The 27,916-nt window shown below is 44.8% G+C and overlaps 1 protein-coding gene across 1 annotated transcript in view; it reads right to left on the minus strand.

The window, feature by feature from the left end:
- Window positions 1–27,916, minus strand: part of LOC142652801 (cytochrome c oxidase subunit 4 isoform 1, mitochondrial-like) — a 142,216-nt gene that overhangs the window by 29,062 nt on the left and 85,238 nt on the right. Inside the window, exons 2-4 of the mRNA XM_075828482.1 lie at window positions 15,545–15,632; window positions 4,339–4,509; window positions 2,922–3,056 (exon numbers count right to left, since the gene is read on the minus strand). Coding sequence (XP_075684597.1) covers window positions 2,922–3,056; window positions 4,339–4,509; window positions 15,545–15,632 — 394 coding nt within the window. The remainder of the gene's footprint in view (window positions 1–2,921; window positions 3,057–4,338; window positions 4,510–15,544; window positions 15,633–27,916) is intronic.

A 27,916-nucleotide genomic window follows, 5' to 3' on the forward strand; every position in this document is an offset into this window, starting at 1 on the left:
GTGGCATCACCTACAGGGGGCGGGGTGGAATCACCTACAGGGGGCAGGGTGGCATCACCTACAGGGGGCAGGGTGGGTGGCATCACCTACAGGTGGCTGTGTGGCATCGCCTACAGGGGGCTTGGTGGCATCACCTACAGGGGGCTTGGTGGCATTACCTACATGGGACTTGGTGGCATTACCTACAGGGGGCTGGGTGGCATTACCTACAGGGGGCTGGGTGGCATTACCTACAGGGGGCTGGGTGGCATTACCTACAGGGGGCTGGGTGGCATTACCTACAGGGGACAGGGTGGTGTTCCTACAGGGGGCTGGGTGGCATCGCCTACAGGGGGCAGGGTGGCATCACCAACAGGGGGCTGTGTGGCATCACCTACAGGGGGCTGGGTGGCATTACCTGCAGGGGGCTGGGTGGCATTACCTACAGGGGGCTGTGTGGCATCACCAACAGGGGGCTGGGTGGCATTACCTACCAGGGGGGCTGTGGCATTATCTACAAAGGGCTGTGTGTGGCAACAAATTTAAATGAAATTCATCCGATTTTAAAACGGACAGGGAAAAAAACGGATGCAAATCGGGTCCAAATCGGCTGGTAAAAACGGCAACTCGGCCCGGAACGGAATCGGAACGGATGCAAATCGGATGCAAACCGGCCGGGAAAATCGGCCAAAAATGGCCGATTTTCCCGGCCGACACTCGGACCCTGTCGTGTGAATGAGGCCTAACATTTTCATACAGATAAGTGTAGTGTTACATCCTGACATCCATCATCTGCAGCCCTGCTGACATCATTGCTGTAGCAGTAGTGGGTGCGCTGGACTGTAGTTTTGGTATGTCTTATCCAATATACCACGAGGCATTAAGTAAGGCTACAGTGGCCATCTAGCATCTCACTTGTTTACAGATAGATATAACACATTGCACTGTTTTAGGAACTTTCCCTGCTGGGGAGTTGACCCCTTCCTGACTGCCCACTGTCTTTTGACAGCAGGCGGTGCAGTTCCGGAGTCTACAGCGACGTCTTTTGGCATCACTGTAGAAAAGGCGTATGAGCGTTCCTGGGAGCGCTCATTCTCTAAGCAGAAGCTGTAACTAGCAACTCCTGTTCTTAGAGAAGCCTTTTGAGTACAGCTGGGAAAAAAATTCTGACCCCAGCTGTTTAACCCTTTGATCGCTGCGTTCCGTGACTGCGGCATAATCAAAGGGGACTCCCCTCTTCGATCACATCACCGCAAACCATGTGACGTGATCGGAGACTTGGGAAACTTTCTGCAGTCAGCCCTGGGGTCCTATAAAGGACCCCAGGGCTGTCTTCTCAGTAAGCCTGCTGTTAGGGTACTCTATGTGATACATAGTGACAAAGTGTAATATATTAGCATGAGTATGCGAATACATTATAAATAAAAAAGAAAGTTGTAAATAAGGTTATCCCATTATGGGATTAAAAAAAATTTACCAAAAAAAAAAAAGGAAAAAAAGTGAAAAAACAACCAGTATTTTACATAAAATTAATTTGATTGCCCATTCATTACATAAAAAACCCTACACATATTAGGTATCTACAAAACTGTAATAACCTGAAGAATTAATTTAGCACATTATTTAGCGTGAAACATGAATGGGATAAAAAATAAACCAATAAAATAGAAAATAATAAATCACATTTTTTCTACCTCCAAATTGCAAAGAAAAAAAAATACAATTTCTTCTGCATAAAACAAGGCCTCATATAGACACATCAATTAAAAAAATAAAAAAAGTTATGGCTGCTGAAAGGCAGAGAGCTAAAAAAAATTATCTGCTCATAAAGATTAGAGTTAACTAGTTTTGTATTTCATTTGTTTGTTCACACCCTGTCCCCTGACTAAAGTCCCTATTACACCGGCCGATAATCGGCCGCAGCAGCGAGCGCCGATCAACGAGGCATCGTTGATCGGCGATCGTTTGCTCCTGTCACAAGGCGCCAGGTATGGGGACGAGTGGTTGTTACTACAATCGCACGTCCCCATACATTATTATCATGTCAGCAGCGCGTCTCCATGTTTACACAGGGAGATGTGCTGCAGACAACGATAATATTTTACTTTTTTAAAAATATACGATCAGCAGATGATCGAGCATTTGCTCGATCATCTCCTGATCGCTGGCTTGCTTACACAGGGCAATTATCGTCCACAAGCTTTCTATGAACGCCTGTCTGCCCGATAATCGCCCAGTGTAAAACCCCCTTTAGGTTCTGTTGACAATAGTGTTTATAATAGAAACCATGACGTTTTGACAGATCTGTCATACCGCAGATCCAAATGGTGACTGGCAACCCATTGACTTATAAGGGGGTCTGATGGAGTCCCGTTATGGTTTCTATCCTTTTTAATGTCAAAAATTGTACCGCATCCGGCGCTATTTACAAGAGGGTTGTGTGTGGTGCAAATCTACAAGGAGGCTGTGTTTGGCCCCTTTAATTTATTTGCTTTCAACTTATTGTTATATTAAACTACCTTATAGAACTATATCCTTGTAAAGTGTAGAAATGGTTTTATGCTCGAGTTACATTAAAAAAATTGTGAAAAAAAAATTACACCTCATTGATTGGAAGAGAAAGCAAACATGGCGAAGGGGAAGGTAATGTCGGGAAAGAACTTGGGGGGGGGGGGGGCGCCAATCTGAATCTTTTCCCCGGGTGCAGGGGAACCTAGCTATGCCTCTGGCAGAGCCCTCAGGTTGACTGTTACTGCTGCACCGCCAACAGCTACACGTATAAAAATATTGTAAGTTATATGTAGTCCAATCTTTTTACTGAGAAGCATTGATGGAAATATTGTGTGGTAAATGGAAATAGTCTTTATATTCTTCATAAGGATTTCAACTTATTTTTTATATATTTTCAAAATATTTTTCAAGAGAATGTAAATCACACTGACCGTATGTTCGTTGCCACCAGAGGTATAGTCCACTGAAGGCCAGAAAGTAAAGTACACCACCTAACACAGTTTTCCATTCTGATGGTGATCCCTTTTTCATCTCTGTGTAGGACTGGTTGAAGCTGATATGATACACTGCATAAGAGAGATGCAAAACCATTAAAAGTAGTAAGAATCCATTTAACATAATTTAACAAACTTTCCAAAAATCAATGGCATAAGCGAATATAGGAAACTTTGTAATATATCTTATTAGAAAAAAATACCTCTTTCTCCACTTTTCAGTCTCATTACACTGCCCCTTTCCCCTAACTGTTCTGAATTTACTGCCAAATCCATCTCCTCTAGACAAGATGAAATATCATCTCACTGAATGTTTCAGTTACAGCTGACTTCTATAGTCTTGAGAGGGGAGGAGGGAGCAGGAGCAGAGGAAGATAGAGACACACAGACACTGCTGCAGCCTCCTGGTAAGTGTTACACCTCACCCCAGTGCTGGATTCACAGCAACAATGCTCAGTATTTCTGTATAATCTCCTCCATAGCATAATCTCCTCTCTCTCTCTATTTATATATATATATATATATATATATATATATATATATATATATATATATATATATACATATATATATATATATATATATATATATATATATATGCGTGTGATAGAGATATGAGAGCAGGATTCTCCTCTTCTATGTGTGCAATGTATAGAAGACATGATAGCAGTTAGGCTCCATCCACTAGCTCAGAAAAAACTGACAATTAGGGTATGTGCACACACACTAATTACGTCCGTAATTGACGGACGTATTTCGGCCGCAAGTAGTGGACCGAACTCAGTGCAGGGAGCCGGGCTCCTAGCATCATACATATGTACGATGCTAGGAGTCCCTGCCTCTCCGTGGAACTACTGTCCCGTACTGAAAACATGATTACAGTACGGGACAGTTGTCCTGCAGAGAGGCAGGGACTCCTAGCATCGTATATAACTATGATGCTAGGAGCCCGGCTCCCTGCACTGTGTTCGGTCCGGTACTTGCGGCCGAAATACGTCCGTAAATTACGGACGTAATTAGTGTGTGTGCACATACCCTTAGAGAGAGAGTCTGCAGAGGGGAAAACTGCTAAACAATGATAAATACAAGTCATATAATGGCCAAAGACTGTTATTTCTCATGTACACACATATGGCAACATAGTCTTGAAGTCATCTGAAAGTTTAGATATGCTCCAAGCTTTAACTGAATGATCAAATCTGATGCTGATGCACACAGTGTATCCAAGTGTATATACATCAAGAACTTTATACATTACATCTACCCTTTTATCCTTGCTTCTAATATTTTCCATGTTCATCTGCAATGTCATATGTTTTATATGTATGATATTTAGATATAAGACATGACGTACATGCTAGTTTTTCCTCCTTTGTTAGTTGAGTCCAGCTTGCTGCTTCCTTTACTTTAAGCGATTCTTGCTGTGGATTCAACTCCGATACAAAGGGTACATCAGGCAGAGGTAGTGCACGAGAATCATAGTATCTTGGTTTGGTGTAGTGAGGCACTTTGTCACTTAAAACATCTGTATAAAGAAAACATTAAGTTAGAAAAATATCTCACCTGTGTAATCTAAAAGATGATAGCTACAATAGTACATGACTTTTCACTTAAAGGGTCACTATCATTTCACTTTTATTTCTAAATTTGAGATTATTGTTGCCAGATCTATTATTATATAATGAATATATTATATCAAACAATTTTTGCATTGAAAACAGTAATTCCGTTACTATATTTCGTTGCTGAGCAGTTTACCACCAGTAAACAAATTGCCTCAAGACAGTTAAGTGAAATCCGTATACCATTCCCTGTTTCCGTGTATACGGATTTCTTCCGGTCATCTACTGTGCGTGCTCCCGTGGTCCAGCTAAAGCACTCTCTGCTCGTACATTGTCAATTTCCCACTTCCCTCGTCTGGCACGTGACGCGGTCTTTTCTGTTCACCAAAAAAGCCTCTATCCGTGTTCACAAGAAAATAATGATGTATAGTAAGTATATAGAACTAATAAGTATCTTCTTTATGTCATTTGACAGCGATCTGTTAGTGTGGTGCGCCGTGCGCGCTCCTGATTCCGGCCGCAATGTTTTGTGGGAAGTGAGAGCAGCGGCTCCTGTACTCATTGTAATGGCAGACACTACAGTGTGATCCCGCCCCTCAGCCAGGCAGGAACAAAAAGTAGCGAAAATGGGGGGGGGGGGGTTGGGTTAAGGTAAGCGAAGCAGTCAGGAGACATTTTTTTGGGATGGTTAATTGATAGGTGCACTCTTCATTTCCATAATAAAAAGGTAATTTAAGAAACCACAGTTCAGGGAACCAGGCTCCTAGCATTATAATTATGTATGATGCTAGGAGTTCCTGCCTCCCCACAGGAATACTGTCCTGTACTGTGATAATGATTTCAGTGCGGGACAGTAATCCCGCGGTGAGGCAGGGACTCCTAGCATCATAGATAACTATGATGCTAGAGCCTGGCTCCTTGAACTGTGGTCGGTCCGGGATATACGGCCGACATACGGTTCGTATATCCCTGACCGAACACGGCCATCTGAATAAGGCCTAACAGTCACAATAAAACTGGAAAAACCCTTCTGAAAATGTCACTTTATTTTGTTGTAAATTATAAATTTATGTCTCAAGGCAACTGAGTAATGCACCAACTATATTTACTTAAATGCATTTTAATCCCTTAGTGATGTAACTAATTTTAGCCTTAAAGGGCAGTAAAAAAAATTCCACCTCTGTGTTCCAGCAGTTATAACTTTTTTATTTTTTCGTCAATGTAGCTGTATGAGCCCTTGTATTTTGTGGGACAAGTAGTTTTTATAGGAACCATTTGGGGGTACATATAATCTACATAATTACTTCTATTAATTTTGGGGGATGGATAAATACAGCAACTTTGCCATTATTTTTTGGATCTATTTTTAAGGCGTTCAGCGTGCAGTAAAAATAATATGTTAAATATATTCGATGGGCCATTACAAAGATGAAGATACTAAATTTATATAGTTTTCATTATGTTTTAACTGGTTCCCGACCGCTGGCTGTATTTTTACGGCCAGCGGTCAGGGTCCTTAAAACCCGAGCCATAGATTTTTTACGGCTCGAGTTTTAACTTGCTGCCCGCGCGATCGGGCAGCTGAATGTCGGGTCTCCGGCTGTCAGTGACTGCCGGGGACCCTGAGGAGACAATAGAAGCAGCTTTTTTCTGCTTCTGTCTTCCCTGATGACTTGTACACAGCGCTCAATGAACACTGTGTATATGAATAGAGGCCGCGGCTGCGCCGCTGTCTCTATTCCTCCCGGTATTCATGTGGCTGGTCACATGATCGCCGGGTGCCGTTAGTGGCAGGCTGCTGCTGGGTCTAACTAGACCCAGCACAGCCCTATTAGTGACAATCGTCACTATGAGAGGGCTGATTTCCCCTGTAACTGGGGCTGCTGTGCAGCTCTAGTTACAGTGGAAAAACATGGTGTAAAAGAAAGAAAAAAAATATATAAAGTTCCCCAAAGGTCTTTTTTGACCTTTGAGGGACAGACCATAGTAATAAAAAAATAGTAAAGTCAGGTGCAAAAATTTTTTTTTAGAATAAATACACATAAAATACCCATCCCAAAAAAAAACAGTTCCCCCCGCCAATCATTGTTGTAACGCTAGCGCTGACCCAATTACCCTAATATAGACATGTAATATATTAAAATTTACGGTAGATAATGACGATCCCAAATAAAAGGTCTATTTTAGGGTAAAACTATGTTATTACCAAAAAAAAATAGCTGAAACGTAAAAAAGCTTATTTTTTTTACTATTATTTTCAAACTTTATGAATAAAAATTCTAAAATAGCAAAAAAGGTGTGTATAAAAACGATAAAAAAGAAACCTGCATTGTCTACGGAAAAAAGTTGCAAAAATCACGTCGTTAGCCCAACAAATAAAAGTTATAGCCATTTAACTAACACGTGCTAAAAAGGGCTAAACGGTGTCTGGTCCTGAAGGCGCAAAATAGCCCGGTCCTGAACTGGTTAATAAAAAAACTTTTTTTGGGGAAAATGATTTTTGTTTTGTGTCACTGCATTCCAAGATACATAGCATTTTTATATTTCCGCCGACGTAGATGTATTAGGGATTGTTTTTTACAGAACAACTTCTCATTTTCATGGTACTATTTTGGGGTACAGAAGACTTTTGATTACTGTTTTTGGGAGGCAAGTGAACAGAAAACAGCTATTCAGGCATTGTTTTTTCATTTTTTTGTTATAACATTTGCCGTGCAGGATAAATAACATATTATTTTATAGTGTGGTTTGTTATGGATGAGGCAATATCTTTTTAATATTTTTATTTTTTTCAATAATAAAATATTGTACTTTTTTTTTTTTTAGGAAAACCACTTAGATGCCGCGGTCATCATTGACTGCGGCATCTGAGGGGTTAAAAAGGGGAGAGGTCGAAGGCGTGTTAAATCATGACAAAAAGTCCATGTTACCCCACATCCTGGAGTCATCTGAATCCATACAGGGATAGGAGGAGGATCATAGATTCTTCTCCTTTTCGTGCATGCTGCCAGCACGTCCCCTACCTCCCCCTCTCTCCTCCTCCACACAGGTTGAAGTGAGAGCTACAAGTGCAGTATATGCAGTTCCCACTTCAACCTGTTTTGGCACAGGCTAGATTGCAGTTAGAGACGCGATCTTGGTCTTGTTTTATAGCATGGCTCTAGCCGCAATCTTGCAGGAGCTAGAGCCTTTAGAGTGGCAGCTCCCTCTGCAGTCACACTGCCTCAATCTTAGGCTAAGGCTAAGTTCACACTACCATTATTATCAGTTTACCTCTCTTCCGTCAGAGGAAGAGAGGATCGATACATTAAACGGAGAGCAACGGTTCCGTTAGAATTACCATTGATTTCAATGGTAATTCTTTTGTATCAGTTTGTTTCCATTTGTCTCCGGTCAATAGGTTTCCGTTTTTTATACGTAAACAAAAGTTCAGTCTGCAGAACTTTTGTTTCCGTTCAAAAAAAACCTTAAACCTAGCGAACAGAGACAAATGGAAAGCAACTGAAACAAAAGAATTACCATTGAAATCAATGGTAATTCTAACAGAACCGTTGCTTTCCGTTTAATGTATCGATACTCTCTTCCTCTGACGGAAGAGCGGTAAACTGATAGTGACGCCAGTGTGAAAGAAGCCTAAACTGTAAGATCGTTGGAAAATTCTGTTTTCTACTAGAGTTTCCATTTAATAATATCAGAATACAGTGAAATGGCACACTTGGCGCCTACAAAAAGGTCATTTAGTAACTTTAATGGACCATCTGAGTCTGACCCTGAAGATGTGCCTTGTGTTATTTAACTATAGAATAAACCCTGATGTATGGTCTTAAAATTCATCTATTTCCTTGTGTTAAAATGATTCTTTGTATACTTTGCCTTTGTCATTTGTAAACCACAAAATACGCTTTTATGGGAAACCTTGGCGTTTATTGTACTTTATAGGTAGTAAACATTACAATCCATTGTAAACAGTGGTAGACAGCTTTATACAAGGTCAAAGCTCAACATCAATGTCAAATAATGCCAGAAAACCTAGATTCATTCAATACATTAGTAATAAAAGGTAATAGATAAAAATTCACCTAGAAACCCCTCAAGTAACCAAAGGGGAGAGCCACTGATAAGAGCAGCTCCTGTTCTGGAAAACATGGTGATATTTTCCGATTTATTTTAATAGGTATTGTGCAATACATCATTTTTCCAGCAGGAAATGTGTGTCCACTGCAGTTCCAGGTGGAGTTATCAGCTTGCCAAATTGGTAGTTTAGCAGCTGTACCCTTAACCAGCTAATAATGGGGGTGCGGTTGTCTTTTGAAGACGAGTTGTTCTAATGGGTTTTTTACAGTTTATAATAAATAAAGTGTAAATAACTAAGCATAGGTATTATTTTTTGTTACTAATATCCATTACATTAAGGGTATGTGCACACACACTAATTACGTCCGTAATTGACGGACGTATTTCGGTCGCAAGTCCCGGACCGAACACAGTGCAGGGAGCCGGGCTCCTAGCATCATACTTATGTACGATGCTAGGAGTCTCTGCCTCGCTGCAGGACAACTGTCCCGTACTGTAATCATGTTTTCAGTACGGGACAGTTGTCCTGCAGCGAGGCAGGGACTCCTAGCATCGTACATAAGTATGATGCTAGGAGCCCGACTCCCTGCACTGTGTTCGGTCCGGGACTTGCGGCCGAAATACGTCCGTCAATTACGGACGTAATTAGTGTGTGTGCACATACCCTCAAACTCATCCTTTAGAGCTGATCTCAGAAACTAGTGTGTGGAAGGAAGCAGTCAGGAAAGTATATATCTCAATGCAGTGGTCCATGAGATCAATACTTGGGGACAATGTGCCTACTACATTATTTAACCCTTATTTAGTATAAACATAGACTAAGGCCTCATGCACACGAACGTGCTTTTGCGGCCGCAATTCCCCCGAAAATCCACAGGAGAATTGCAGCCCCATTATTTCCTATGTGGCCATGCACACGACCGTGGTTTTCACGGTCCGTGCATGGCCCAGGAGCCCGCACTGCAGAAAGAACGAGCATGTCTTATTACAGCCGTGTTCTGAAGTCCGGGCTCATTGAAAATAATGGCCGTGGCCATGTGCATGGCCCACGATTTGCGGACGGCTCACTGCTGTCACTCCGTGGCCGGCCATCCCGAAAATCACGGGAATTGTTCTATCATAGTTTCATAGTATGTAGAGCTGAAAAAAGACAAGTTATGCCTATTTTTCGGCAGTGTTGATCCAGAGGAAGGCCAAACACCCATGAGGCAAAAGCAAAATGTCCTCATCTTAGGGAAAAATTCCTCCCCGACTCTAATATGGCAATCAGAATGAATCCCTTTATCAACACCCAATTACCAGTAATCTAGTGCCTATAAATTGTAATATTATTACACTTAAGAAAGGATTCCAGGCCTTGTTTAAACTCTGTCAGTGGATTCACCGAAACAACTTCCTTTGGCAGAGAGTTTAATAGTCTCACTGCACTTACAGTAAAGAACCACATTCTATGTTTATGTAGAAACCTTCTTTCCTCTAGACGTAGAAGATGCCTCCTTGTTATAGTTAGAGCCCTGCATATAAATAGATCATGAGAGAGATTTCTGTATTGATCGTTGATATATTTATATGTAGTTATTATGTCACCTGTCAGCCATCTTTTTTCTATATTAACCCCTTCCCGACATTTGTTGTAAGTATACGTCATGGAAAGCTAGTGCTTCCCGAAAAATGTCGTATACTTACGACAAATGCATGGCACCGGCTCAGAAGCTGAGTCGGTGCCATCATCCCCGGATGTCAGCTGTATCTTACAGCTGACATCCTGCTGTAATGGCGGGGACCGAAGTTAGCTTCGATCCCCACCATTAACCCCTTAAATGCAGCTGTCAAAAGCGATAGCTGCATTTAAGGTATTTGCAGCTCATCGACACCCCAGCAATGAAATCGCCGGGGTGTTGGTGGCTGCAATGGCAACGGTAGGCCTAATACTGGCCTCCTGGTGTGCCTAGCATGGAAAACTTTCAGCCCCCGCCCAGAGGCGGGGCCTGAAGGGCTTCCATAGCCGCCGGCAAGTTGGCGCCGGCTCAGGAGATGAGCCGGCGTCATCAGCGGTGGATGTCAGCTGTATGTTACAGCTAACATCCACCTGTAACGGCAGGAAGAGGAGCTAGCTCCGATCCCTGCCATTAACCCCTCTGATGCAGCGATTGGATGCGATCGCTGCAGCTTTGTGGTTGTTAGCAGATCGCAGCTATGTAGTGCAATATATTAGAAAAAAAATCTGACAGTTGGACCTTCAAGTCCCCTAGTGGGACTAAAGTAAAGTGTAAAAAAAGTGAAAAAAATATATATAATAAGGCCCCATGCACACGACAGCAAAAAACCTCCGTTTTTGCGGACCGCAATTGCGGTCCGCAAAAACGTAGCCATTCACTTTCATTGAACACTGACACCTTTCCGTAGCACTACGGAAGGGTGTCAGTGCCGTGGAAATGTTCCGGGAATTATGGAACATGTCCGTTCTTTCGCATTTTGCGGGCCGTGCTCCCATACTTTGCATTGGAGCACGGCCCGAAAATGCGGCTGTCAGTCAGCGGCCGGCCGTGCCCGCAATCGCGGGCCGTGATTGCGGGCACGGTTGTGTGCATGGGGCCTTAAAGTTTCAAGTAATAAAATAAAACACAATCGCCCTTTTTTCCTTATCGAGTCCTTTATTATTGAAAAAACGAAATAAACCATACATATTTGGTATCGCCGCGGCCGTAACGGCTTAAACTATAAAAATATTATGTTATTTATTCCACACTGTGAACGGCGTAAAAAAAACCTGTAAAAAACAATGCCAGAATTTCTGTTTTTTGGTCACTTTGCCCTACAAAAATTTAAATAAAAAGTGATCAAAAAGTTGCATGTATCCAAAAATGGTGCCTATAAAAACTATAGCTCGTCTCGCAAAAAACAAGCCCTCATACACCTCCATCGACGAAAAATTAAAAGTTATGGTTTTCACAAGATAGCGACAGAAAAGATACATTCTTTTTACAAAAGTAATTTTATTGTGCAAAAAGTTGTAAAACATAAAAAAGTGCTATAAATTAGGTATCGCCGGAATCGTACTGACCCGCAGAATAAAGTTAACATGTAATTTATAACGAATGGTGAACGCTGTATAAAAAAAACCTAAAAAATCTATGCCAGAATTGCATTTTTTTTGGTCACCTTGCCTCTCAAAAAAATAGGATAAAAAGTGATCAAAAAGTCGCATGTACCCCGAAATGGTACCAATCATAACTACAGCTCGTCCCGCAAAAAAACAACCCTCATACCACTACGTCTATGAAAAAATAAAATGAGTTAAGGCTCCAATAAGTCATGAAATAAAAATATGCGGTTGTGTAGATCAGAGGGGAACATTTAGTCTGTTTCAAGAGGCGATTTATCGGGGCCCTAAAATTAGGGAACCAGGAAGGGGAGGGCCCAAACATATCTGCTAGAAGCGAGTATTATACCAGGACAACGCTTCCCAGCAAAATTCCCCAAACTGCAAAGGTGCGAAGTGTGGACCAAAAGGGGGATAAGTGAGGACACCATTTATCATTCCGGTCTGTGCAGAAAGGATTCTTCACAGCGTAACACACATCTATAGATAATTTTATTGTTTACCCCATTACTATACCACCTCACTATGCCCCTGATGTACTCTGCCCAGCTTACATGTGCCCCCACACAGGGGCGTAACTAGGAAAGACTGGGCCCCATAGCAAACTTTTGACTGGGGCCCCCCTCCCCTGGGTGTCACACAACCCCCCCCTTGTAGATAGTGCCTTTTTTACCGCCCCCCTGTAGATAACGCTATACAGCCCCCTCTGTAGATAACGCCATACAGCCCCCTCTGTAGATAAGGCCATATAGCCCCCTCTGTAGATATCTACAAAGGGGGCTATATGGCGTTATCTACAGGGGGGGGCTGTATGGTGCCATCTACAGAGGGGGCTGTATGGCGCTATCTACAGAGGGGGCTGTATGGCGCTATCCACAGAGGGGGCTGTATGGCGTTCCCTACAGGGGGGGTCTGTAGGGAACGCCATACAGCCCCACCCTGTAGGGAACGCCATACAGCCCCCCCTGTAGGGAACGCTATACAGCCCCCCCTGTAGGGAACGCCATACAGCCCCCCCTGTAGGGAACGCCATACAGCCCCCCCTGTAGGGAACGCCATACAGCCCCCCCCTGTAGGGAGCGCTATACAGCCCCCCCTGTAGGGAACGCCATACAGCCCCCCCCCTGTAGGGTCCCCTGAAGTTCTCCATGACTAACCTCTGACTTCCGGCGTCTGTGCAGCTTAATAAAAATGAATGGAGCGCTGGTCACGCATGCGCACAAGCGCGACCGGCGCTCCATTCATTTCTACGGAGCTGCCGACACAGACCCCGGAAGTCCGAGGTTTGTGATGGAGAACTTCAGGGGACTTTCAGTCCCCCGTTCTCCCTATCAATGCCAGCGATCACACATGTATCCCCTGTCCTGTGGATAGGGGATACATGTCTTTTGTTTAATGGTAGAGCGGGGAGATACCTCCCTGCTCTGCCGTAGTGTTCAGTGGTGTCCCGCTGTAGCAGCCGTAGTAGCTGCTAGCCGAGCCTCCGGCCATGGTGGGGGCCCGTGCCGGCGGGCGACACGGGCCCCCTCATGCGGCGGGCCCCGTAGCAGCTGCTACGGCTGCTACGGCGGTAGTTACGCCACTGCCCCCACATTATAAAATGAAATACCAGTAATACTCAAAGAAAACTACTACCAAGCAATATCTACGCTTCAAAAGCCAAATGGCGCTCCCACCCATCTGAGCTCTACAGTGTGCCCAAACAGAAGTTTACTTCCACATATATGGCACCGCCATTCCCGGGAGAACCCTTTTAACAATTTTTGGGGTGTGTCTCTCCAGTGGCATAAGCTGGGCACGACATATTTGACACTGAATTGGCATATCTGGGGAAAAATTTTAATTTTTACTTTGCACCATCCACAGCGCAATCATTTATTGAAAAGACCTGTGGGGTGAAAATGCTCACTACACCCCTTAATAAATACCTTGAAGGGTGTAGTATCTAAAATGGGGTCACTTCTCAGGGGTTTCTTTTATTATTTCACATCAGAGCTCTGCAATTGTGAACCAATACTTTATATGTTGACAAATTAGGCCTCAATTTCGCATGGTACTCTTTCACTCCTGAGCCCTGTCACATGTCCAGGCAAAACATTAGGGCCCCAGGTAGGGTGATTCTAAAATCGGGAAACACCGCATAATAATTAGAGAGCTGTCTTGTTATGTTGGCACATGCTGGGCACCACATATTGGCATATCTATGGAAAAAAATCCAATTTTCACTCTGCAATATCGAGTGCACACTAATTTATGCAAAACACCTGCGGGGTTAACATGCTCACTACACCCCTAGGTGAATACCTTGAGGGGTGTAGTTTCCAAAATGGGGTCACTTTTGGGGGGTTTCCACTGTTTTGGTCCAACGGGGGTTTTGAAAATGCGACATAGCGACCAGAAACCAATCCAGCAAAATCTGTACTCCGAAAGCCAAATGGCGCTCCTTCCCTTCTGAGCCCTGCCGTGTGCCCAAAAATTAGTCTATGACCACATATGGGGTATTAACGTCCTAGAAAAATAAAAGGATGTTCAAAAAACTATGTCAATCTAATGTAGACATATGTGGGATGTTAATTAGTGTCTATTTTGTGTGGTATAACTGCCTGTCTTACAAGCAGATAGATTAAAATTTTGAAAAATGCAAATTTTTGCAATTTTTGCTAAATTTTGGTGTTTTTCACAACTAAATACTGAATGTATCGAGCAAATTTTGCCAGTAACATAAAGTCCAATGTGTCATGAGAAAACAATCTCAGAATCGCTTGGATAGGTTAAAGCATTCCGAAGTTATTACCACATAAAGTGAAACATGTCAGATTTGAAAAATGAGGCTCTGTCAGGAAGGTCAAAAGTGGCTAAAGAGGGAAGGGGTTAAATAACTCTAATTTTGATCACCTTTCTGGGTAATCGTTTCTAGCAATATTTGCAGCATGACTGTATTGGGATTAGGAAAGAATCCACTTCGACCCAATGAAGCCATTTGTGTAGACTACACATTTAAAACAATTAACCATTGTCTCATAGACTTATATATGAAAAGGCGTGATTGAATAATGAAAGAATGGTTATCATTGCTGTTAATAAAATTGATCATGGAAGAATTAAAATGTTAATAAGCCAAATAGTTTATGGCAACATTAGCTTTTATATATTCAATTCTAGTGTTATTATTGATCTGGGACTATATATTATCAATTTACCAAAGAAATCATAACTTGCAGGTCCCCTGTATGGTTACACCAACCATTAATTAAGATTCATTAAGATTGGTGTTTCAGACCACTATTTAGTAAACAGTTCTTTGCACAAATTGCGAGTTTTAGGAATTTGCTACATTTCTACGTCAGAAAACTGGTATAGAAAGAATAAAAAAATTCCCTTCTTTGTGTTTAAAGTCATCACTACAGTATTTTCAAGATATTAGTATGCTGTCAGTGAATTAAAACATTTGTTTACATTCAGGGGCTGCAAATCTGTTCAATCATAGTCCTGCTCTCAGATAAGTTATAGATATAATTGTATATGGTGTGTAATGAATCAGTCTGGAGTCCAGGCTGTTTAGCTCACAGAGCATTGCTCAGACTGGATACAATTGTATCCACTTTTCAGCTGAGAGCAGGACTAGGCATGTATTTTTTTTTCGCCTCCGAATAGCAAACAAGTTCTTATTCATTGACAGCAAACAAATATGTTGAAAATCATAAACAATGAAAACACAAAGTAATATTGGAAAGATGTAGAACTATTCATTTATTGAATGACATGAAACTGGAAAACCCTTTCAGACCACTGTAAGAATACATGGAAAATTAAAAACGTACCATGTGCGGACAAATAACTGCTGGTAGAAAGACTCCTCCATGTAATGTATTTTGATCCACGGAGGGAACGCGCAACAGTCGTTAACATCTATTGAGGATAAGAACACAATGAAATACTGTTTAGCGTAATATTCCAAAAATAAATCTATTCAAGGAGAAATGTATCACACCTGTGTAGATGGAAGATTTCTGTACAGATGTGTCAGTGCCAATAATGGTAGTCCATGATTATTTTCAGACCATAATCAGTTTGTTTCAGATGATCAGATTACTGTGTAGAGGTTGGCATTGCATGACCTGCCTAGGTAGAGTCGTGTGTTAACCTTAGACCATACTATCCCCCCACCCCCATTTAGTAAAGACACATGACACCGAGGTTGGATGTGAAATGGCCACAGCAGCCGTTTATTAATTTCACAGTTTTATAAAAACAATTTAAATCCGAAACATTCGGATAACTAGTTAGGAATCCACCAGAGAATTCCTCCTAATAATTCACATGACCCAACATGGGTCAGAATCATAAATAACAATTAAACGTTAACATTAACCCGAGCAGAGGAAGTCCTTGAAGCCCCTTCAGATGTTCCTTTCAAGAACACACCGAATTAGCCATCTGCAAACCACCAATTACCTCCAGCCGTAAACCAGCTCGGAAGCACCGTTCACCTCTGCAGATGGCTCCAACCACTAGAAGTCCACTTCAAGGGGATAACACCCGATGAAGCCCTCAAGTGATATACCGACCACTAGAAGTCCACTTCAAAGGGATAACACCCGATGAAGCCTTCAAGTGATATACCTTCTACCAGAAGACCACTTCAAAGGGATAACACCCGATGAAGTCTTCAACCATGTACCTTTTTTGGGGGACGCATACCCCCGATGCGACCCCCCCACCATTTTGTACTGACTGGCCTCAAGGACTCCCCCCGCCAGCTGCCATGACAACAGAACCTACTCCGGAAAAAAGAAAAACATGTTAAATAAGCACACAAAATAAAACACAACACTCATAGACGGACGTACATAAGACCTAAGGAGTAACAAACCACGGGTGGGAGGGTGGGAGCTTGCTTATTCTATGTTACTCCTCCCGCTGCTTCCGGCTCAATGCCGAGAAACAGCGGGAAGCGCAGTAACGGCCCCCCCGTCCCCCTTAACTCCTCCCCGTCCCTCCTTCAGCTCCTTTCAACTTTCCCTCACCTCATTAACCCTTTCCCTACCAGGACGGTCATGCCGGCTTCCCTTAACCCTGCGGCTGCGTCCAGCCTCTTCTTGACCTGCCTAGGTAGAGTCGTGTGTTAACCTTAGACCATACTATCCCCCCACCCCCATTTAGTAAAGACACATGACACCGAGGTTGGATGTGAAATGGCCACAGCAGCCGTTTATTAATTTCACAGTTTTATAAAAACAATTTAAATCTGAAACATTCGGATAACTAGTTAGGAATCCACCAGAGAATTCCTCCTAATAATTCACATGACCCAACATGGGTCAGAATCATAAATAACAATTAAACGTTAACATTAACCCGAGCAGAGGAAGTCCTTGAAGCCCCTTCAGATGTTCCTTTCAAGAACACACCGAATTAGCCATCTGCAAACCACCAATTACCTCCAGCCGTAAACCAGCTCGGAAGCACCGTTCACCTCTGCAGATGGCTCCAACCACTAGAAGTCCACTTCAAGGGGATAACACCCGATGAAGCCCTCAAGTGATATACCGACCACTAGAAGTCCACTTCAAAGGGATAACACCCGATGAAGCCTTCAAGTGATATACCTTCTACCAGAAGACCACTTCAAAGGGATAACACCCGATGAAGTCTTCAACCATGTACCTTTTTTGGGGGACGCATACCCCCGATGCGACCCCCCCACCATTTTGTACTGACTGGCCTCAAGGACTCCCCCCGCCACCGCGAAACAGGCCTTGACCACCTTAAGCCTGTGAGTTCCTCCACACCACCACCGCCCTTTCTATGCCTTCTGCTATCGCCAAGCTCCAAAGATCAATGCCAACCTCGGTCAGATGAACCCCGTCACTTCTCCAGAAATTCCCCACTCCTGACTCCAAATCCCTATGCCTCACGCAAATGCCCCCGTTCTTTGCCACAAAACGGGACACCACCCGGTTAACTTTTATGCGAGCCTTATTGACTCTCTCCACCGATCTAGCTAACCGCCAATGCTTTCTTGGGACTATGTCCGACCACACTACCACCAACTTGGGATAAGATACCCACAAACACAACATATCATGTTTGATATCCCGCACCAACTCACGAAAAGGGCGGACTCCTAAGTCATTCCCACCCACGTGCAACACTAAAACCTCCGGAACCCTATCAAGCCGCACATATGTCTGGAATTCCGCCAACACCCTGTTCCACGACATACCTCTAAAACCCAGCCAATGCACAACCGCATCCTGTCGCGGAATGCGCAACTGGCGACCATCCGGGCGGACGTCCGCCCTCAAAGCCCCCCAGTGCACGTACGAATGACCCATCAACCACACCAGACAAGGAGGCGAATCTGAAACGGAAAACACAGTTAGGCACCACCATATAACATTTTCAAGCATAAACAACAAAATTACAACATATGGGGGCGGACATATGACTTAAACCTTTTAGACTCCCAACGACCAATACGCCTCACCCCCTCATCATCCAACCCCCAGCGCCCCGCTTCCGTTGCTGCGCCAATCCGGAAGGAATGAGATGAATATGAGCCTGCCGCAACCCCCACCGCCGTCAAACATTTTTTAAATACAGCTCCAAACTGAAACCTGGACAAAAACGACCCGTCCACATGACGTAACAAAGGCAAATCTGGAGACCCCCTGTTTCCCGTAAAACCCCGCATGCACTCCACTGGGCACATGACCGACCCCGGGAGAGCGAACCAAACTATCAGTTTTCCCTTCCCTACTTGGTCAGTTTTAGATCTACGCAACCATACCTCCAGCCGATCTGCAAAAAGGCTCACCTCCCCAGATCTCAGCCCCCCTGCCTGTTTAGTACTTGGCGACACCAACTCACCTATTCTAAATGCTCCGAAGAACGCTAACGAAAAAGCCAACCGAAACAGATCCATTTCATCTGAAGAACGACATACCGATGCTAATGAACCGCCCAACGAGCCAAGCAAAGCAAACGACACCGGCCTTCTACTATCCGCCTCCACCCTACCTCTGCGCAACCCCTTCAAAGCCTGCGATACCAGAAATTCCTTCGATACATCCCGCAAGCCCCGCAACTTAAGCCCAAACGCCACCGCAGATATGAACCGGTTCACCTTCGCTACTGAAAACCCCGCCTCCCATGCATCCCCTAACCAATACAAAAGTGCCACCAACCTGTCTCTATCCGTATTGACGTCACCCAACTCTCTTACCCACTCCTCCCACTGCCTCCAACAAGCAGCATAAGCACTCCACGTCGTGCGCGCCAAAGACCTTTGTAACAGCTGCTCTACGGGACCGATACCAGATCCCAAAGATGCTCCGGACAAACCAAACCGAGACGTTCCGCTCCCGGGGCCAATTGCCGAAACCGGTCCCACTGCGAGCGAGAAAGAGCATCAGCAATACAATTCCGTACACCCGGGACATGCACCGCCACCACCCACGCGTTCAACGACAAACACACCAACACTAAATGTCGCAACAATTGAACTACCGGAGGAGAGGACGCCATGATGTTATTAATGGCCAGCACCACCCCCATGTTGTCGCAGTAAAAACGGACCTTCTTATCCCTGAGCCTGTCCCCCCAAATGGTAGCCGCCACCACGATGGGAAACAGCTCGAGCAGGGCCAGATTCCGCGTGAGTCCACTGGACACCCAGCTAGCCGGCCATTGACCTGCGCACCACGGACCTCCCCCGTAAGCTCCAAAGCCACCCGCCCCAGCCGCATCCGTGAAAATATTCAAATCACTCGTATCCTGCGCTGGGGCCATCCATAGCGAGCGACCATTGTACTGGCCCAAGAAGTCATCCCAAACCTGAAGATCAGCTCGGTGCTCCTCCTTGAGCCGCACAAAATGATGCGGCGCACGCACTCCCGCCGTTGCCGCCGCCAACCTTCTACCAAACACCCTTCCCATCGGCATAATCCGGCAGGCGAAATTCAACTTCCCCAGCAGCGACTGAAGCTCCCTCAGCGACATTTTCTTCCTTCTACAAGCCCGTCGAACCTCCAGCCTCAAAGCACCCAACTTATCCGCCGGGAGACGACACTCCATTGCCACCGAGTCTATTTCGATTCCCAAAAAACAAATCGTCGCTACCGGGCCCTCCGTTTTTTCCGGCGCCAAAGGAATCCCAAAATCCCTCGCCACCTTCTGTAGAGCATGAAGCAAATTACCGCAAACCGGCGAACCCCCCGGGCCAACGCACAAAAAATCATCTAAGTAATGGATCAACGAGTCGACCCCGGATGCTCCCCTCGTTACCCACTCCACGAAGCTACTAAACGCCTCGAAGTATGCACAAGAAAGGGAACACCCCATCGGAAGGCACCGATCCACGTAAAAAGCCCCATTCCAAAAACAACCCAACAGCCGTTGGCTTTCTGGATGAACCGGCAACAACCTGAACGCCGCCTCGATGTCAGTTTTTGCTAGCAGCGCCCCAGGACCCGCAGCCCGCACTAACCCCACCGCCTTATCGAATGAGGTATAAACTACGGAACACAACTCGTGATCAATCCCGTCATTTACCGACGAACCTTTGGGATACGATAAATGTTGAATCAAACGAAACTTTCCGGGCTCGCGTTTAGGGACAATACCCAAAGGGGACACAACTAAATCTTTTACCGGCGACTCAACAAATGGCCCCGACATGCGACCCAACGAAACTTCTTTTAACAACTTTTCCGACACAACTTCCGCATGCAAGTAAGCCGATTTTAAATTCCTCCGCGTAACCGGAACCTCATAAGGAGGTGGAGGAATAACAAACCCAACACGAAACCCTTCATAAAGCAACTTAGCTGCCGCCCTATCCGGATACTCATTTAGATAAGGGGCCATCCTTTCCACCCTCACCGGCGACACCCCCTTGACCAGCCCCGTGCTGGTTCCCTGACCTCTTTTTTCGCAGACATTTTGCCGCCCCGTGTGATGCACCATTACACTCGGAGCACACGTGCTTGAACTTGCACGTGGCCCCGAACTTGCACTGACCTTCATTAAATTGCCAGCAAAACCCCGCCTTTCCCCCGCCGCTTTGTCCACTCTGACTAGACTGGCCTCCCTGGCCACCGCTCCCGGGAAAGGACTGCCTAACCGGAGCCGTAACCCGTAACCAGAGAGCAATATCCTTCTGGTCCCACCGAATCGCCGGCCGAACCGCCTTCCGCTGACGGAATTGCTCATCATATCGCAGCCACGCCTGACCCCCATACGCCCTATGAGCCTCCCCAATGGCATCAAAATAACAAAACAGCGCCGAACAATTCTCCGGCGCCTTTTCCCCTATCACACTAGCCAATATGGCGAACGCCTGCGACCAATTAACGAACGTCTGCGGGATCAGCCTATACCGCCGCCGTTCCTCCTCGTCCTTTTTACTCTCATCCCGCTTGCTCTTATCCAAATTAAATTTAGCCAGTGGCAAGAGAGAAAAAATTTCAACGTATTCGTCTTTCCAGATCCGATCACGCACCTCCTGCTTTAAATGCGCCCCCAACGGACCCTCAAAACAAACATACACCTCCCCCCGAGCACGATCGTCCATACGCACTCGATCGCCGTCCTTCTGTGCCTCGGTCTGTACCGACACCGCGACCGCCTCTCTAACCGCCACCGCAGGACGCGCCTGTAACGATCCCACGTCCCTGGGGCCTTCCCAAACTATCGCAGGAGACACTTCCGTTACTACCGGCGCCGCGGCCCTATCCAGGCGCCCCACCAGCTCCCGTAAGCAACCCACTAAATCTGCCAAACCCGCTCCGTCGCGTCCGCCCGCGCCACTACCGGCCCCCGATGCAATGCTAGCAGCCCCCCCGCCGACACCCGACATAAAAATCGCTGGATAAGACAATGATGGAGTTATACACTCACCGGGCTGCACAGGCGCTGTGTTCCCGTCAGCCGGACCATCCTGACCACGACGATACACGTCCAGTTCACCTTCCTCCAGTTCTTCTCTCGCCGACGACTGTCCCTCCCAACGACATCTTCGGAACGGGGATGAGGACGCGCTGACTGATGGGCCGGCAACCTGCCGCCCGACCGCCGGGACCCAGACTTCCGACCTGACCTGTTGCCTCGACGTCGCTGCAGCTCTAGGCGTCCGTCTAGACGATCCTGACGAAGCCTGCCCCCTGGCCGGAACATCACCATGCGGGGCGGCCGTACCTTGTCCTCCAAATCTTCCATCTGATGGGGGAGGGGTGACAGGGAGCCCAGCCTGCGACTCCCTGCTTACCGCCGGACCCCGTCGCGGCCTGGGATTCCTGCCAGGACGCAGGGCCTGGGAAGGGGCGGTCCTCCCAGCTGCCTGGCCTGCAGCGTCCGGGATCGGGCTCCCTCTGCGACGCCGTGTCCGCGGGACTACCTCCGGACTGAGGCGCTCTGGAGGTCGGGACCGCCGAGAGGGACGGGTCGACCCAGCCTGCGTCGCCGTCACCCCTGGCACCGCTCTCTGCCTGCCCAGCGCAGGAGCGGTTGTTGCCGACTCCCCCCCCGCCGCCATAGCCATGCTTGTAAGGGGGCCGGGGGAGGGGAGCCTGTCCTTTTCAACAGACCCCGAACGCCGTGCCCGGCGTGGCGAAACGGCGTCCGGGATCCTCGTTATGGCAGCCACGGTCTCCTCTAGCCATCCGGGACCGTGGTGCACAGCAGCGGCACGCAGCCGCTCTAACATGAGGGCTTCTGCCATCACTAAAAGCACGGGCAACGGGGAGCTTGCTTATTCTATGTTACTCCTCCCGCTGCTTCCGGCTCAATGCCGAGAAACAGCGGGAAGCGCAGTAACGGCCCCCCCGTCCCCCTTAACTCCTCCCCGTCCCTCCTTCAGCTCCTTTCAACTTTCCCTCACCTCATTAACCCTTTCCCTACCAGGACGGTCATGCCGGCTTCCCTTAACCCTGCGGCTGCGTCCAGCCTCTTCTTTACAGTCTATTTTCAACAACACCAATTCAGCTGGTCCATAGCTGCAGCATATACCTGCCTAACCGGCAAAATATAACATGCTTTAAGGCGAACCTATCATTATAATTTTTATTGCATAATTTAGTGCTATGGATGTAGCCATCTTTATCTTGACTCTGATAACTTGCTGCAGCGTGATGTCACACGACAAAAGCCATTGAAAAGCCATTGAAAATGTCAAGCTAAAGTTTCTTGACACTGTATTTAATGTGTTAAAAGTCATGATAAAGATGGCTACATCTATACATGTAAATATATAAAACATTGTAATATATCTATTTGGAGAGAAAACTATAGTTCCCATTTCCCGGCTGATGAAGTATTAAACGAATACAGTAATCAAGGAGACATATCAAGAGATAACCGTCCAACTGTCATGCAATAAGTTCCAACGCTCTGAACTCAGACAAGCTATAATTATAGGAAAATAATTATCCTGAAATTAATTAGTCATGGAGATGAATCTGAAAAAAAAAGAAAAGTATGTTCAATTATTACTTCGCAGCGTGATAGTGGATTGATCCAGGTAGCTCATATGAGTAGAGATGCCCTTCGGTGCTTATTATCTCAAGTAAACGGCATCACTGAACTTGATAGAAATATTAAAATGAGTGAAAGGCAGAGAATTAACAAAATACCTCTTGTTTACTGTTGAGAAGGCCACATTGTAATTAAATTGCTACTCTGCTTCTCCAATACCCTTATTGCACAAATAGGCTGTATTCACCTGACAGTGAAAAAAAAAACCCGGATTAACTGTCAGTTTTTCATGGTCGTTTTGTCTCCACATCTTCATCCATTTCCTCGCCGTCTGACCATTTTTAACAGGCGTTTGACATCCGTTTTCATGGCCGTTAAAAAAACAAAAAGTGGATAAATTGTATTCATAAAGGGTTTTTATGGTCCCAACCCCCTTAAAAAAGCACTACAGTGCCCATTTAGATAGTGCTGCAATGCCCCTGTAGATAGTGCCACAGTGCCCACTGTAGATAGTGCCAACATAGATAGTGCCAGTGCCCACTGTAGACAATAGGACCAATATCTTACCCACGGTAAGCATAGCATTATCAATTTGCTTCTTTACTATGATCCCCGCTCGGTTGTCCTGGTAACGAGGCCGCGTCCCGGCTTCATACACTCCGAAATCCATTCACATCAATTTACATCCCTTTTTTTTTTTAAATATGCTGCATACTCTAATTTAAATCAGAACCGACCCAGGTTGCTAACCACGCTAAAATTTAGCTACCTAATGTTTTATCAGCGCAGCCATATATGAATGCCTATGCCTGACACGGCATTCTGGTGCATTCTCTTATTTATCTAAATAATACATGCCTCCTAATGGGTTCAATAACTTACCCATGGTAAGCATAGTGCTATCAATCTGTTCCCTTACTATGATCTCCGCTTGGTTGTCCTGGCAACGAGGCCGCGTCCCGGCTTCATATACTCCAAACTCACTCATACTAATTTACATTCAAGTTTTAAAATATGCTGCATACTCTAATTTAAATCAGGACCGAACCAGGTTGCTAGTCACGCTAAATTTAGCTACCTAATGTTTTATCAGCACAGCCATATATGCAATGCCTATACCTAATATTTTATCAGCACAGCCATATACGCAATGCCTATACCTGATACGGCATTCATGTGCATTCTCTTATCTAAGTAATACATATCTTTTTAAACAACTTTTAATGGGTTCAATATCTTACCTACGTCAAGCACAGTTCTATCAACTCGCTCCTTCGCTCTGGTTGGTTGTCCTGGTAACGAGGCCGCGTCCCGGCTTCATTCACTCCAAAACTCCAAACCCAGTTACATTCTTTACTTTTTTTCTTTCATTCATTTTTTATTTATTTCTTTCATTTTTTAACTGTACCTCATCTTTATGAATAAACATTTAACTTGTATGTCAAAATACATTATGCATTTATAGCCCCACGATGGGAACACTGTGGAGTAAAAAAGCCGGGAGTGACGTCAAGATCGCACCTTGACCCCGTCAGATTTGGCGGTTTTTTCAATTATGTTAATTTGTACCCACATGTTATATAAGATATGTTCCTTCTGATATGTACATGGCCTGAGGAAGACGATTGTTCGTCGTCGAAACGCGTAGCCACTCTTAATAAACTGAACTTATTACCATTACCCCGGGACTTCGTTCCACATTATTCTCACCACACAGCAGCGCCTTTGAAAAGATCCAAATTTTTTTACCTGCATTTGTCTCTACCCAAGCGGTCCCACCTGGACACCGACTCGGATCTGGCAGCAGCACTGTGGATATTATACGCCTTGAAACCTCCTTTTTCTGGTGAGCACATTTCTTGTCATTGTTTCCTCACCCCAACCTACTGATCTACACAAGGTGGCGCCGTCTTTTTCTTTTATTTTCATATTAGGTTGGACTGCAGCAAAGTGCCCCTTTGGGATCAGCACTCCAACATCAGGAGTCTCTCCTGCACCGGCAGCCGCGTGTATAGATCTATCCCTTTCCATTGGAATTATCGCTGCGGGTTCCTTATCCCGATTTACCACATCTCTACAAACACCGCTCACAATGCTGGATTTCACAGATGAAAGGAATATCCTACGAGAAAACCTGATCATGCAATTGATTGGAACTGACACCATGATGGGGGCACTCCAGACAGTGAGTAACGATATTACCCCCGAATTGACCAAACTAATGACTGATCTGTATCTGTCACTGGAGGATACTCTTAAAAAGGAAGCTCTGCAGAGCATAGACTGCCGTTTTTTACAAATTTATATTAATGAAAATATTGCCCCAAGGGGTTTAAGGTTCTCTATCAACAATCCTTACCCCACAGATTTGTCTTTCAGTAATGACTGGAAGATTTTTTTAGACCAATGCCATCTAGGTCTCTTGGAAAGACTCCTCAAAAAGCGCAATACACTTAGTGAATCATATAAATTGGAAATTACGCTAATCAAAGAGAAACTTCTTAAATTCACTGAACATCGTGATTTTCTGAAACTTGAAACTTCTACCAGTAATAGAATAAATATATATGAAAAAGACATTATTCTAAAAAAGGTCAAGAAACTCAAAAGGGACCGTGAGGATTATACCCTAAACGATTTAGGTGATTGGAAATCATCCTTATCACACACATCTAAAACAGACAATGTCGCAACCAAATACAATACCCCACATAGAACCTCTTTAACACCCTTGGATATTTCCTCAAGGTTCAGGGCCCCCTCCAAGCCTCGGGCACCCATTGCCGAGGGGAACACCTTTAGTAGGTCCTTCAAGAATAGTCTAAGACTCCATCAGAGATCAATTAACGACAGCCCCTCGACAAGAGTACCTAACAATATTCTTGCTGAGAAACATCCCACACTCATTCCATTAATGACAACTAAATCCCTTCCCCAACACTTAGATCAGGTTTGCAATTCCACACAACCTGGTCCCTTACCCAGCAAAGGACTTATTACCGAAATTCCCTTGAATGCCTTTAGGGCATCTGATTTGGATTATCACCTTTCCAAGTTCTTTTCAATACCAGAACCGATGGAAGTCCTGACCGTTCATGACTCCCCCCCCTCTCCACACAATGATTCCATGGAAGATAGTTTGATTTCCCTACTTCAACTATCAGTGCACAGCACCCCCCAGTCCCCTTCTGGCACACATACAAGCCCTCTTAAGTGCTTTTCCACATCCTTACCTATCATAGACCACCCCTCCAGTACCGATTTAGCAACATCCTCACTTGACATCACCTATGCAGCGACCTCTTTTTTGGGCCTTCCTTCAGAACTCACCAGACCCCCATTAACCCCCACAGTTACCAGCAACGATATTCTCCTACCATATATAATGAGCCCCAAAGCACAAACCATTACTCGTTTTTTTCCGAAAATACAGAAAATCTCCATAAAAAGAAAATTAAATACAGACACAGAGGACGGAGAGGAGGCAGGAAACGCAATAAACCAATGTCCGAGACTGAACTCAAAGAAAAACCGAATAAAACAATAAAAATATTCAATCTGTCATCATACACACTAAACACCTATGAGACAAATCTGCTCAACAAAGGACTGTCCTTTTGCCCTACATCTTTATCTAATGATTTTGATTTATTTATGGACCTCAACCGTTTTATTAGAAAGCTTACCCTCATCAGACACTTTGCTTTACAGAAACCCATTATATCATCCATTACACTAGAGGATCCACAGACACCTCCTCCAATTTTAAAAGCCATTCCAGTGGAAGTTTACCCCAAATCTGAGTTTTACCCTATCCATCACCAGGGTCCCCTCATCGAAACTTTTTCCACATTAGTGAGTAATGATTTCAGGACTTTAGAGACTCCCCATCTCTGTCAAGACAATTTAACCTCACATGAAAGAAGGGCTATTAAATCCCTGCAAAATAACGAAGACATAGTCATTCGTCCTGCCGACAAAGGGGGAGGAATAGTGATCCAGAACAGAGCCAATTACCTCGAGGAAACCAGTAGGATTTTAAATGACAACACTTTTTATTGCAAATTAGTGTCCAATCCCCTTTCCGCTTATATATGTAAATACACATTTATGATTGAGAAAGCATTCCAGGAGGGCCTACTCACGAAAAAAGAAAAAAGTTTTTTACATGTTCCATTCCCCAACATACCTTTTATCTATCATCTCCCCAAAATCCACAAAACACTCACAGACCCCCCCGGACGTCCTATTATTTCAGGAATCGGCTCATTAACCAGTAATCTCTCTCACTTTGTAGACTTACACCTTCAACCATTTGTACTTATGTTACCATCTTATCTCAAAGACTCTACTCAACTTATCAGTGATCTTTTCAATCTCAAAACTGACGTAACCATATCCAATATACATTTTTTAACAGCAGATGTAACTTCTTTGTACAGCAATATCCCACATAATAAAGGCATGCAGGTAACCAAATCATTCCTATCATCCAATGTTTTAATCCCTGATAACCAAGTTTCCTTCCTAACCAATTGCATTGACTTTATTCTTCACCATAACACATTCACTTTTAATAAAATTTTTTATAATCAAATCAGAGGCTGTGCGATGGGTACCAGATTCGCACCAGCCTACGCAAATCTGTACATGGGGTCCTTCGAAGAGGAATATATCTTAGGTGAACATCCTTTCAAAAAAAACATTCTTTTATATAG

The sequence above is a fragment of the Rhinoderma darwinii genome, chromosome 5 (genome assembly GCF_050947455.1).
Source record: "Rhinoderma darwinii isolate aRhiDar2 chromosome 5, aRhiDar2.hap1, whole genome shotgun sequence".
NCBI classification, from domain to species: Eukaryota; Metazoa; Chordata; class Amphibia; order Anura; family Rhinodermatidae; genus Rhinoderma; species Rhinoderma darwinii.